The 14231-nt window shown below is 42.8% G+C and overlaps 1 protein-coding gene across 3 annotated transcripts in view; it reads left to right on the top strand.

Annotated features, from left to right (window-relative positions):
• The window catches only part of plxnb1b (plexin b1b), a 116610-nt gene that overhangs the window by 70639 nt on the left and 31740 nt on the right, over positions 1 to 14231 (top strand). For all 3 annotated transcript variants that reach the window (XM_067588448.1, XM_067588446.1, XM_067588447.1), the window contains 3 exons: positions 3305 to 3393; positions 3643 to 4813; positions 8344 to 8526. In XM_067588448.1, the coding sequence (XP_067444549.1) occupies positions 3653 to 4813; positions 8344 to 8526 (1344 nt within the window). In that variant the 5' untranslated portion in view covers positions 3305 to 3393; positions 3643 to 3652. The remainder of the gene's footprint in view (positions 1 to 3304; positions 3394 to 3642; positions 4814 to 8343; positions 8527 to 14231) is intronic.

The following is a 14231-nucleotide window of genomic DNA, read 5'->3' as shown; positions in this document are numbered from 1 at the left end:
GTACAAGTTAGTTAATCTCTCCTTTGTTAATAAAGTCGCCCATAATTCCACTGGAGCACCATCAACATCACCCAGACACATGATGAAAACAGTGTAATTTAGCCATGGCAGCTTAACGTATCACAACTAGAGCCTGACCAATGCATGGGCAATATATAGAGCTGAGGTGCTGATGTTACTTCTATAGCTGCTGGTCCTCTAGTTCTGTAACTCAATGCCATCTCTCATTGAGGATTTTTTATTTTAATTATTTGGCCACTTGGGGGCAGCGAAAACAAATAGTGAGCACAACATTGTCACATCACTTTTTAAGTTTATATATTGAACTTGTTAGCAAACAGTTGCTTATTTCCACATCCAGCAGTTACAGAGCAACATTATCTTTCATGTGGAGTCGTGTTTCTGTCCACCTGGTGAATGTAAGTCCAATATTCACTCTCTTTTAGCTCTGTTTTTGCTCTCCACCAACTCTTTAGCTGCTAAATGCTCCACTATGTTCACCAGCTAGTCTAAAGCTAACTGTGTCTGTTTGCTGTTTGATGCTGAGCAGGTAGTGATCAGTGGCTTTTTAGGGATTTCTTTGAAAACAGCTGCCTCCTGTAGCCGAAAACAACACTATGAGAGCTCTGAGAGTTAACCAAAACAGTAAAGTTGTAGCCGGACAGCTAAACAATGAGCTGAAAGTCGATATAAAGCTTTGTAAAGCTGAGCTGCAGAGTCACTGATGATTCTCTGTAGATTCATCACTATGAGTCACGACATCAGCTCTTTATTGTCTGCTGATTTTAGCTCATCAAAGAATATAGGCTGGGAAATTTCTCTCAGATTTATTTATTTATAATTTTTACATAGCCATGTCAGTAATGGCCTCAATAATCCTGGTAATCCTAGTTCACTTTCAAAGCTCAGTTGAAGCCATGCTACCATGATCCATCAGTTTGCCCTGGCCCTGCCTCCTTCAAGGTAAATTGGTGAGTCATTTGAATGACTGAGAGGGTTGTTAGCTGTCAGCTGAACTCTATCAAACACCTGGACTATTACTGATGTATGTATTCACCTTCTTTTTGACATCAGGTCCTCTGTGAGAATGTCCAGATGATTCAGCGCCGCCCCACCCATCACCAAAACAGTTCCAACACCACAACCCAACACCCAACCAGCCACAACACACACACACACACACACATGCACAGCTTTAGACCCAGCTAACAGAGGCTTTTCTTGCTATCTAGTAATTTACCACATGTTTTATCAGTCCTGTGTATTTTATAGGAGTACCTACTGTATATTCTATCATATGAACTGTGTTAAGTTACTGATTCTGCAGACAGCGCTGGAACAAGATTTAGTCCATTACCTAAAAGTAAGGGAACATTTAGATAAAGCAATTACTGCTACACATTTCCTCCTCTCCTCTCTCATCAAATTGATACCTTTTGGCTCGCTGAAGTCGCCAAAAAAAAAAAGAAGAGACTTCCACTCTGAGGCGAAATGTGATTTTTAACGTGAGAGAATTGAATCAGGAGTCCATTCTCCTGTTCTCATGTGTCTCAAACTCTGAATGAAGTTGAGTCTGATTGGATTATTCACTGCAGGAAAGGGAAACCTCTTCCAAATGAGATGGGCCTGGAGTGATGGCAGCCCAGTTTACTATAGTTTTTGGCTGTTTGATGTGCAGCTTTCAGCAAAAAGTGAATTAAGATAGATGAGGACCCAACTGGCCTGTTACTCTTGGATAAGTAACGACATCCTGCAAATGTTGAATTATTGGAGAAGACCACCCTGTGCTCAAATTTTATATAGCAACCCATGATGGAGTGTTATATATCCTGCTTGCAGAAACTGTCTGCTAGAGGAGGAAACAGGAGAAGCGCTGTATTTGTTGAACTAGCGCTTCTATGAGTTAACATGCCAGTCATTCCTGTCTTTGCCCCTTTAGGCTCTGAACCGGTGCTTTCTCAGGATTATATGCACAGGGCTGTAAAGCTTCTTCCACTGGGGAGACGTGACACGCTGACTACAAAGTTCACTTCCAGTCACAGAGCTGTAGCTTTTGACCAAGTAATGAAAACATGTTTCCCCCACCTCCAGGGGTCAAAGGAGAAAGTCATTTGCTTTAGATCGGATGATTTTGGGTTCGGTCACTGAGACATCAATCAGTCTGCTTGACCTCTGTGCCTCTGCTTGTACTGGAACTGTAGGTATGAGCATGCCTTCTAGTGGAAACACAAACATCTGCAAGGAAGGGTCTCATGAGGAGTTTTAGATTTAATTCAGATTGGGTTGTAATTGTATAGATAACAATGATAATAATGATTGTGCTCTAGTAAATAGATTCTTTTCGTTGCCTTTCTTTCCATCTTTGGCCTCTTGCCAGGCCTTTACCCTCATTCCCACATACAGGAGCTTGCCACCAACAAAGCAAGCTTTCTAATGCTCCTAGTGTGGCAGGGAAAGAGGTGTGTGTGTGTCTGTGTGTGTGTACACTGGGTGAGGATTGGTCTGTTCAGCGGGCTGAATAGTGTCTTTTTCAGCCTGTCTCTGTCTTTTTCCCAACCTCCCCTTTGGATAAGCTCACTGGAGATCCGCCTGAACTTGTAAGAGATAATCCTGCTTGTGTTCCAGTGATGGAGTGTTGGGAGGCGATGGAGGAGGAGAGGATAGAAAGAAGAGGGAGATAATGAGCAGGAGAGAGGAGAGTGTACTGTATATAGAGTGAAATAGGAGGATTAGGTGTAATTTAGCAATCATAACTGGAGGAGACATTACAGTATTTCACAAAGAAAGTGTCAAACCACAGACTTGGGTGCCCAAACAGGGGAACTCTACCCCTCTTAAGGTTCTCATGCCATCCTCTTTTACTTCACAGCAGCTTGTTTTTTCTGGCAGGGACTCTCAAACCAAAGGGTTTTGTACCTTGTATCCTAGCAATGAGGGAGGATTGTATACTGGGACAGAGTGTGTGTGGCACTCAAAGCCCTCTTGGACTGACACTACTTGACTTGGCCTCTGCTGAGGGCTTTTTACACACGAAAACGGATGTAGCCGGTCAGACATAGGTCTGACAGGAATTTCAATGGGAATGAGCTTCCCACGGCTTATAGTGGACTGCAGTGATGCCAAAAACACAAGGTGCTCCAACTTCAGAGTCTGTGTTTGTAGCAAACAAGCAGGCTTGTGGTTGGCCCACAGTCCTTTGGGGGGAGTTTTGTCATCTATGCTTTTGCTGTCCTACTAACTCACACTGGGTGTCTTAGTATCAGTAGAGTATACTGATGTGTCCTCTCTTTCCTCTGTGTTTCAGGTCGTGTCCAGAAGGATGTGTTTTTAAACCTGAGCTGCTGGGAGGTCAAGAGGTGACATGCCTCTGTAAAACACCACGGGAAACAAATGGTGAGGAGCCAATGTCTCAAAAACATTTTGTAGATTGACACTAAAATGAGAATTGCTGGTTCACCTTAAGTCAGCCCACCTTAAGTTAGCCTGGTCAGGTCACTACACACACACACACACACACACAAAAGTATCCATGTGGGTGTCTGAGACTAAATGTGTGATTATATGGTGATTAATGAAGTAATTTGTCTGTTTGGAGGTTTGTAGTATTCTTTCTAACAACCTGTCCTGTCGTCCTTCCCTCAGCTCTGCTGCCATGCCTCCGGGGATGGTACGTCGTCTTTCAGTGTCAGCAGTCCAAACACTGCTGTCTCTCCTGCTGCTAGCCATCGGCTGGCCTTTTGCCTCATTACCCAGTGGTGTTGTCCAAGGAAAAGACTCCTCCCCCTCCAGCCTTTACCCCACCTTTATCCGGAATGACACTCTATTTGAGCACATGGCCCTGCACCCGGACCCCAGCGTGGGTCGGGTCTACGTCGGGGCCAGAGATCACCTGTTCCAGTTGGATCAGTTCCTCCAACCTGAACTCCAGGACGACACCGGACCTGTCACAGACAGCCGGGAGTGCTTGCCTCCTGTAACCGAGAGCAACTGCCCTCAGGCAAGGGTAACCAGTAATCACAACAAGCTCTTGCTGGTCGACCCTTACTCCATGGAACTTATTACCTGTGGGAGTGTCAACCAAGGAATCTGCCAGAAACGTAGCCTGGACTCTGTGGATACAGTACTTTTCTCCACCGAGAGGCCAGTGGATACCCAATATGTAGCAGCCAACCACCCTAATGTTAGTACCGTTGGGCTTGTAGTTCGGTCTCATCCTGACAGGCAGCCAGTGCTGTTCGTTGGGCGAGGCTACACTAGCAGCCACCCACCCATCTCCACAAGAAACCTCGCCCAGGAACCTGTCTTTTCTTATGAGGAAACTGCTAAGTTGGCCGTGGCTGGCCGTCTGTCTGAGTATGACCATCATTTTGTAGCCTCATTTGCCCACCGTCAGCATGTATACTTCCTCTTCTACAGGCGGGACCTAAAGTCACAATCACGCGAGTACCGCACCTACATCTCCCGTGTATGTTTGGATGACCAAGCCTATTACTCGTACGTGGAAGTGCCCTTGACATGTCGTTCCAGGACAGGAAAAATTTACAACCTCCTGCAAGCTGTCCAGCTCGGACTCTCCAAGGATGGAGTAGTGAGTCAAGGTTCAGAGATTCTTCTTGGTGTCTTTTCCACTCGTTTGGCTTCATCAACTCGTCCCAGTGAGGACTCGGCCCTCTGCATGTTTAACCTGGAAGATGTGGACCGTAGGATTAACTCCACCAGAGACCTGTGCTACACACAGATGGGTAAAGAGACAGGAGTGGAGGCAGCCTACATCGAATATGAAGTAAAATCCAACTGTGCCAACCTGCCAGAGGTGAGTTCAACAGATCGAATCCCCTTGTTTCTTATTAGGGCTGTCACTAAACAAGTGCAAACGAATGAGCACTAACACTTAATTCATTCAAATGAATTTGAACACAACACATGTAGCAGAATCCTAAACTATGATGTAGAATTAACTTGAATGGAATTATAAAATCCAAAATGCTTCCACACATTAGTTCTCAGATACTTTGTTGTCATGGCTACAGAGTTTCTCTCAGATGTTTTGCAGAGGTGATAAGGCACAGAGATCTGGACATATCTTGGCTCATTTAATATATGGCAATTGCTGTGTAAAATCATAACGTTGCTCTTTACTCTGAAGGTTAAGACTTTATTTTGTAAAGTCATATGATGTAAGTGGAGGTGGTCTTTGTTTCAGGTTGTGTGGCCCACCTTCACTACAATTTCAGAGTGAAATATAAACAAATCCTCTTCCCTCTCTCAACAACTACCACTGAGGTACACATTAGTCAGGGAATTACCCAGCACTTTCTCCAGTGAAACCGCTGTGGCCAACATTCTGAACCAGTTAGCAGTTACACAACTCCCTCCCATGTGCCAGTGTGTGTAATTGTATGTTTTAGTCACAGGGTGTTACTGAAAAGCACACATGTCACAAACAATGTCTTGGAAGAATATGAATGGCCTTATATTGTATAAGAATGACATTTGCACACATATATTTCATTCTTCCCCCCTGTGCTGTTTTATATTAAGGTATTTTTTCTTATTCTGAGGGGAAAAGTTTACTTAGGCTGAGAGGCAGAGAGGAACACGGTGAACCAGTCACTATTAACGCAATAAACTTGACATTCTCCTCCTTGTTTTCATTGTTGTGTGTACAGAAGAACAGGCTGTCCAATTCTTTTTTTTATTTTTATTTTTAGAGAAGTGATTTATTTTTTCTTTGATGACTATACTGAATAAAAGCTTTCATCTGCCAAAGCTGGTGCCATGCATCTGAAACTGACCAGGGCCGTCCTCTTCCATCAAAGTGACCTCTGTATCAAGAGAGGATGAAATTTAATTTGACATTTTCGTAACAGACAAATGTAATCCTGTGGAGGAGGGATTGAATTAGATCAGCCCTCTCATAACACCGACTCTGGAAATCCTGACTTTATGTGGTGTGTTTGTGTGTGTGTGTATCTATAAGCATTGCATTTGGATAGACATTGTGGCCTAATTTGACATCCTCCTCTATTATCACATCCTCATGTGTTGAGGATGGAGAACAGGCTGACCCCTCAACCTGTGCAGCCGCACACAACAGATTAGCTGGAGGGGGAAAGGTAGCGTGGGCAGTGTAATTGAATAGAATTGCTGGTCAGAGAGGGATCGATCGGTGGCATTAGGCGTACTTAGAGGGGTGGGGTTGAGGGTAATGTTTTAACAAGGCCTGACAAGGACAGATGAAGACACACCAGGCAGAGACCAGGCTCTGAAGGAGAAAGAGAATAAGAGACTCAGGGATACAGATGCAGGAAATTGGAAGCAAAAAGTGTCCGTCCCAGTTCCACCCTGTTCAGGACTGAGCAGCAAGGCACAGGATGCAGGTGTTTTGTTTCAACTCAGCAGAACTGATCTCAACAAAGACAAAACTGACCTTACTAATGACCGGTCAAACCATCTAACAGACACGAGGGGTGGACAAATCACAATAACTAAATTAACTACAAATAAACACTTCACGGCTTCTGACTTAATATTAACTATGCAGAATATAAACAAAATAACTATGAATTAAACATAACTGAAAAAAAAGGCAAAACCAAAATGAAAGTGATGGTGAATGGAAACACTCACCATTCCTGGATAGGAAGTATAAGAAAAAAGAAAGCTGAAAGCAAGAGCGGGACAGTGTTGAGGGAGCTGGTGTAATTAAGATGTCAAATCTCAATCAGCCTTCATCCCTGTTCAGTCTTTTCGGCTGTGGCTTGTGGGTGGCTGTGGCTCAGAGGTAGAGCGGGTCATCTACTTATGAGAAGATTGGCGGTTCGATCCCTGGCTCCTCCAGTCCGCATGTCAAAGTGTCCTTGGGCAAGATGCTGAACCCCAAATTGCTCCTGAAAGCTGTGCCATCGGTGTGTCAGTGTGTGTGTGTGTGAATGAGCAGTAGAAACTCCTTCTAATCAGCAGGTTGGCACTTTACATGGCAGCCTCTGCCATCAGTGTATGAATGTGTGTGTGAATGGGTGAATGTTGGCATGAAGTATGGAGCACTATGTCAGAAGACTAGAAAGGCGCTATATAAATGCAGTTCATGTACCATTTACCATTTGCCAGGACAGTCCATCTGTAGCAGCAGACAAGGATGGAGTCTCAAGTGAAGTCTAAGCTGTCAGGGACACACTTTGTTATTGATGATCAAGATGCAGGACTCCTACCAAACATTAGTGGTCAAAATGCAACTTTAGCAATCTTTTCTTGTTATCCCCCCCCTTCATGGTTATTACTGGCCTCAGTATTTATGGCTAAATGTCCAGATGATTGCAGTTTGTACTGCGCTCGTCAGCATGTGTCATTACAGTGTAATCACAGGCTCACATCAGCCAGGGCTGTTAGCGACATGCCAGCCTTTAAGCTTCCAGGCCATGTTCCTAGACTGGACGTCATAACTTCATAACTATTTCAGAAGTCTTAATGTAGTTTGGGGCTATTCTTAGCATTCAGTCATCCCTGCTTGTTTTCCTCTAATGGTTGGGTTCCCATGATGTGGACAAAACAGGCTGTCTAAACTGTCCTTCACTCCCCATGGTTAACTTAATCAATACTCAGTGAGGCCTATATATAGTTGTTTGGACACAGTTTAGCTATGTTATTACAACTAAGTTTCAAGTTTGGTACAGTGGTGAAATCAGGGATATATTTAGGTCATACTGCAGTTGAGTTGTGTCTTTGTGATGAAAAAAAAAACCTCTCTATTTCTTAAGCGCTGGCCAAATAAGGAGTCCATTCATAACAACAAACCAGCCAATTGCATGCAATCCATCAAGACAAGTAGCCTTCAACAGGCAGAGCTCTCAGGTTCATTGCCTCCATTTCCTATTGTTCGGATTACCAATGATGAAGCAGTGACCCTGCTTTCAAATGTTCTCTTGGAAAAATAAATTGCCCGGAACAAAAAACAACAACCCTGCCGCCAGAGCAAAGACTTTCCACTGCCAAACTGTGGAAGCAAAAACAAACCTCCTGTAAGCTTTAACGCACAGAGCGTACAAGTCACTGGATTCCTGCAATGGTTTGTCCCAAAAACTCAACCCCTCTACGATAAATCCTGCTGGGATTTTACTAAGCACTATGGCAACACTGCTGTTGTATTTTTGATAACTTGCTGAGAAATGATCATAAATCATGCGAAGAGTTTATTTTTGCACAAAACAAGCAGTATAGTTTACATTTCATGAGCATTATAATGTGTGTTATTTATTATGTGTACCTAATCTTCATGTGAATTGAACATGACATGTTGCAGTCACCATACACTGATTTTCCTCTCTCCTCTATCCCCTTTGGTAGAACACTCTGGACGCCTACCCCTGTGGCTCTGACCACACTCCCAGCCCCATGGCCAGCCGGGTCGCCGTGGAAGCAGAGACGATATTGGACAGCCCGTCCGCCCGTCTCACTGCTGTGTCTGTCAGCATGAGGGCAGGACATACCATCGCCTTCCTGGGAGACTCCAAAGGCAACCTGCACAAGGTAACACACCGTCACAGATGTTAGGGCATGCACAGACAGGTTGTCAGTTTGCATTCTGGTGGGTTTGTCACACAGATGCACATGCACAGAAAAGCACTAACAAGGTGGGCTTTGTGTTTGCTGCTTGTGATATTATGCAGACATTGTGTTACTGCTGGAAATCTGATGTAATAGTCTGGCATACTCAACGACTTGTGTCATTACTTTGAGTTCAGACCCTATTTGGGTAACATGTGCTGGGTTTTTCTCACTGAACTGTAATATCTGTCCCTGCACAGGCGTGGTAGTCAATCCAGCAAACATTCAGTTCAACACTTTTTTCCATTCACCTCAAAACGCCGACTGCTCTCTATTCTCTTGCCAACTAGTGGAGGTTTAAAATAGTCTCACTCAGTGTGCGGAGGCAGGCAGGCTCAATTGAGCGCTCCAGAAATAATCTCAGGAGCAGAGAGTCCTTCCTCCTGCATCTGGAGTTGTTTCCATCTTGTTGTTAAAGGAATGCACTTGCATATGCAAGATTTTGATTGTCCCAGTATACTAACTTCACTTACCCAGTAAATGACGAGCACATACACAGCTGATAACATCAGTGTATCCCTGGAAAACCAGTGCCTCTGGTGCTCTGAGACCACTCAGCCATTGATATTAAAAAGATTTGAAAACAAGCATATATGGCACAAGTTTTAAAATCTGGTGTCATTAAGTCAGTGTAGCTAGTTACCCACTTTGCTTGGTTGGTAATCCAGTCTCAGCTGCTACTGATTTTTGCTTTCTCACATTTGAATTAATGCTCACGATAAACCAGATTTTAGTATGGACTTGATTTAACTGCAAGGAATTTACTGCAGAAACTGACCAGGGATCAGATTATCTGTCAAGCTGCTCAGAGTTACTGGAATCACAAAATGTCACGATGAGTAGCTCAAAAAGACTAAGCATGCTGTGTTAATACTGATTCTCTTTAAAATTATAGCATATAACATGAAAGGCCAGAGGACTGTAGTTTGATATAATTGTTGGTTATATTTTTCTTTTTCTTCTCATTCCTACACGTTTAAAAGATATTGAATGGTGTCTGCCCTCTATGTTTTATTCAAAGTGTTCCTTATCTTTTTCCAGAAATAGTGATGGAAAAGGGGAGGTCTTACAAGTGGTCTTACAATCAGGGTTGTCTTATAGTATATTCAGGTTAATATGGTAATTAATATGGTGATTAAGGAAATATACCTAGTTACATGCATCTCCCATCTGTCTTGGCATCTGAAAGCTGATATTACTGATATTACACATAATACTCTACATAGGCCAAAGTATCTGGACAAGCAAACATTACATCCATGTATTATAGTTGAACATATCATTCCAAAACCATGGGCATTAATCACCAGATGTTGGAACCTGGCTGCAGGGATTCGCTGCCACTCTACATTAGTGAGGTCCAACACTGATTTTTGGTTGATAAGATCTGGCTCACAGTCTGTGTTCCAGTTCATCCTGAAGGTGTTGGATGGAGTTGAGGTCAGGGCTCTGTACAAGCCAGTCAAGCTCATTCACACCAAATTAGCGAAACCATTTCTGTACGGGGTTGGCACACAGACTATTGTCTAAAATATAATTGTATGCTGTAGCATGAATACCTCCCTTCATTGTGCCTAAGGGGCCTAGTCCAAACCGGGAAAAACAGCTTCAGACGAAGAGGGGTGTCCACATAATTTTGGCCATATGGTGTTTATTCAGCTACATGGCTGCCAATAGTCAAGTCAATTTTATTTATATAGCGCCAAATCACAAAAGACGTTATCTCTGGGCACTTTTCACATAGAGCAGGTCAAGACTGTACTCTTGACTTTACAGAGACCCAACATTCCCCCGTGAGCAAGGAAAAACTCCCCTTTAACGGGAAGAAACCTTGAGCAGAACCAGATTCTAGGTGGGAGGCCATCTGCCTTGAGCGGTTGGGTTGAGAGAGAAAGACAGAGGAGGAGAGGGGAGAGAGAGGGACACAGAGAAGCACAGCAACAACAACAACAATAATAACAATAACAACAATAATAGAAATATGACTAATAATGATAGTGGTGTGCATCAAGCTGATCAGCAGTCGGTCCACAGCTGGACGAGAAAGCACAAAACTGTGGGGAAGATGCTAAGTTAGTAACGTGCATTAATGGTAAATGGACTGCATTTATATAGTGTCTTTCTAGTCTTCCACCCATTCAAAGCACTTTACACTACATTATACTACATTCACCCATTCACACACACATTCATATGCTGATGGAAGGGCTGCCATACAAAGTGCCTGCTCATCAGGAGGTATTTTTAATCATTCACACACACACACACACACACACACACACACACACACACACACACACACACACCGATAGCACAGCCTCCGGGAGCAATTTGGGGTTCAGTATCTTGCCCAAGGACACTTCTTCCACCCTCTCAAAGCGCTTTACACTACATTATACTACATTCACCCATTCACACACACATTCATATGCTGATGGCAGGGCTGCCATGCAAGGTGCCTGCTCATCAGGAGGAATATTTAATCATTCACACACACACATACACACACACACCCCCGATGGATCGAACCGCTGATCTTCCGAATAGTGGACAACACACTCTACCTCCTGAGCCACAGCTGCCACTAATGGTACATGAATGTGTACAGATGGAGAGGAGGAGGAGGAGGAGAGAGGAGCTCAATGCATCATGGGAAGTCCCCCGGCAGTCTAGGCCTATAGCAGCAGAACTAGGGGCTGGTCCAAGGCGAGCTTAGGCCGGCCCTGACTATAAGCTTTATCAAAAAGGAAAGTTTTAAGCCTACTCTTAAACATAGAGAGGGTGTCTGCACCCCAGACCCAAACTAGAAGATGGTTCCACAGGAGAGGAGCCTGATAGCTGAAGGCTCTGTCTCCCATTCTACTTTCGGAGACTCAAGGAACCACCAGTAAGCCTGCATTCTGGGAGCGCAGTGTTCTAGTGGGGTAATAGGGTACTATGAGCTCTTTAAGATATGATGGTGCCTGACCATTAAGGGCTTTGTAGGTGAGGAGAAGGATTTTAAATTCTATTCTGGATTTTACAGGAAGCCAGTGCAGAGAAGCTAAATTAGGAGAAATATGATATATTTTCCTAGCTTTTGTCAGTACACGTGCAGCTGCATTCAGGACCATTGGAGAGTCTTTAGAGACTTGTTAGGGCAGCCTGATAATAAGGAATTGCAATAATCCAGCCAAGAAGTAACAAATGCATGAACTAGTTTTTCTGCATCTTTTTGAGACAAGATGTGCCTGATTTTTGCAATATTACGTAGGTGAAAAGGGCAGTCCCTGAAACTTGTTTTATGTGGGAGTTAAAGGACATATCCTGATCAAAGATAACCAGATTCCTTACAGTTGTGCTGGAGGCCAGGGTAATACCATCCAGAGTAGCTATATCATTAGATAATGTGTTTCTAAGGTGTTTAGGGCCAAGCACAATAACTTCAGTTTTGTCTGAGTTAAGTTGCAGAAAATTGCAGGTCATCCAGGTCTTTATGTCCTTAAGGCATGCTTGGAGTTTAGTTAATGGATTGGTTTCATCTGGCTTCATTGATAAATATAGTTGAGTATCATCTGCACAACAATGAAAATTTATGGAGTGATCCTAATAATATTACCTAAAGGAAGCATATATAAGGTGAATAGTTTCGGTCCAAGCACAGAACCTTGTGGAGCACCATGTCTAACTTTTGCGTGCATGGAGGAACATTAACATGTACAACCTGAAATCGATCTGATAAATAGGATTTAGGCTCCTTTAATGCCAATTAAATGTTCCAGTTTCTGTAATAGAATGTGATGGTAAAAGGTGTCAAATGCAGCACTAAGATCTAACAAGACAAGTACAGAGAAAAGTCGTTTTTCCAATGCAGTTAGGAGATCATTTGTAACTTTCACCAGTGCTGTCTCTGTGCTATGATGAGCTCTAAATCCTGACTGAAAATCCTCAAATAAACTATTGTTATGTAGAAAGTCACATAACTGATTAGAGACAGCTTTCTCAAGGATCTTAGAGAGAAAGGGAAGATTAGATATAGAACTATAGTTGGCTAAAACACCTGAATCAAGAGTAGGCTTCTTAAGAAGAGGTTTAATTACAGCTACTTTAAAGGACCGTGGTACATAGCCTGTTACTAAAGACAGATTGATCATATCTAGTAAAGAAGTGCTAACTAAGGGCAAGGCTTCCTTAGGCAGCCTAGTTATGATGGGGTATAAGAGACAGGTTGTTGGTTTGGATGAAGAATCTGTTGAAGTTAGTTAGGGAAGGTCGATTGGAGAAAACGGTCTAAATATATATCAGGTTTTACAGCTGTGTCAGGGGTTCCTGTGTTTGGGGATAAATCGGTGCCTGTTGAGGGCAGGAGGTGATGAGTTTTGTCTCTAATAGTTAGAATTTCTTTGTCATGTTGGCCAAAGTGCTGAAAAGGAACCTGGGACTGATTTTATTCTCTTCTAGTAATAGGCGGCTCTGGCATTACAGAGGGCCTTCTTTTATGTTTCTTGTCAGACTAAGCGAGATTCTTCTAGTTTGTTGGAACACCAAATCCTTGCACGATGTTTGCTTTAATTTGCGGGTTTGGGAGTTATACCATGGAGATAACCTCTTACGTTTTATTATCTTCCTTTTTAAAGGGACGATGGAGTCGAGTGTCATTCGCAGTGACCCTGCGGCACTATCAACAAGATGATCAGCTTGGGAGGGACTAAAATTAGCATAAGAGTCCTCTGTGGTATTAAGACATGGCGTTGAATTAAATGCTGATAGAATCGCTTCCTTAAATTTAGCTTCAGCACTATCAAATAGAAATCTAGTGAATACATTTTGCCTAATGCCATGTAGTCCAGTAATAGGAATTCAAAAGTTATTAAGTAATGGTCTGATAAAATAGAATTTTGTGGAAAAACTATTAAATGTTCAATTTTGATGCCATATATCAGAACAAGATTGAGGGTGTGTTTAAGACAGTGAGTGGGTTTATTTACACTCTGAGAGAAGCCAGTTGAGTCAAATAATGAGATAAACACAGTGCTAAGGCTATCATTATCGATGCCCACATGAATATTAAAGTCACCTACTATAATTACTGTATCTGTACTAAGGACTAAGTTTGATTAAAACTCTGAGAATTCAGATAAAAATTCAGAGTCAGGACCAGTCAGGCCAGGAGGGTTGTTTTCAGGTTGGGTGTGAAAGACTAAGAACAAGGCTTTTGAATGAGTTATAATGAAGTTTAGATCTAGGGTTGATTATTAGGCTTGACTTGAGGCTTGAGTGGCTGCAACTCTTGAGGAATGTGACCCTGCGACATTGTTATTGCAAATTGTGGGAGAGATAGGCTTATGATGATGTTATTTTAATCCAATACCAAAGACCCACAAAATACTCTACATTTTTATGAAGCTTATCATATTCAATTTTTGTTGACACAGTGTTGATTCATTTTTTTGTCTCGGAGTCTGTAGTTTGTGGTGGTGTTGAATTAAATTGCTGTTATATATCCTTTTGTCAGTGCCAGGGTAGAGGATAGGAAGTAGTGAAATATAACGTCTTGTATAACAGAGACTCAGTCTGCTATGTATAAAGGAGATGTCCCTCCCTGCTGTCGGTGGGTGCCACTCAACAGAAGTGTTGGTCTCATTCAG

The sequence above is a fragment of the Thunnus thynnus genome, chromosome 4 (genome assembly GCF_963924715.1).
Source record: "Thunnus thynnus chromosome 4, fThuThy2.1, whole genome shotgun sequence".
Taxonomy (NCBI): Eukaryota; Metazoa; Chordata; class Actinopteri; order Scombriformes; family Scombridae; genus Thunnus; species Thunnus thynnus.
The sequence above is the reverse complement of the archived record's forward strand: the minus strand, read 5'-3'. Positions and strand labels throughout refer to the sequence as shown.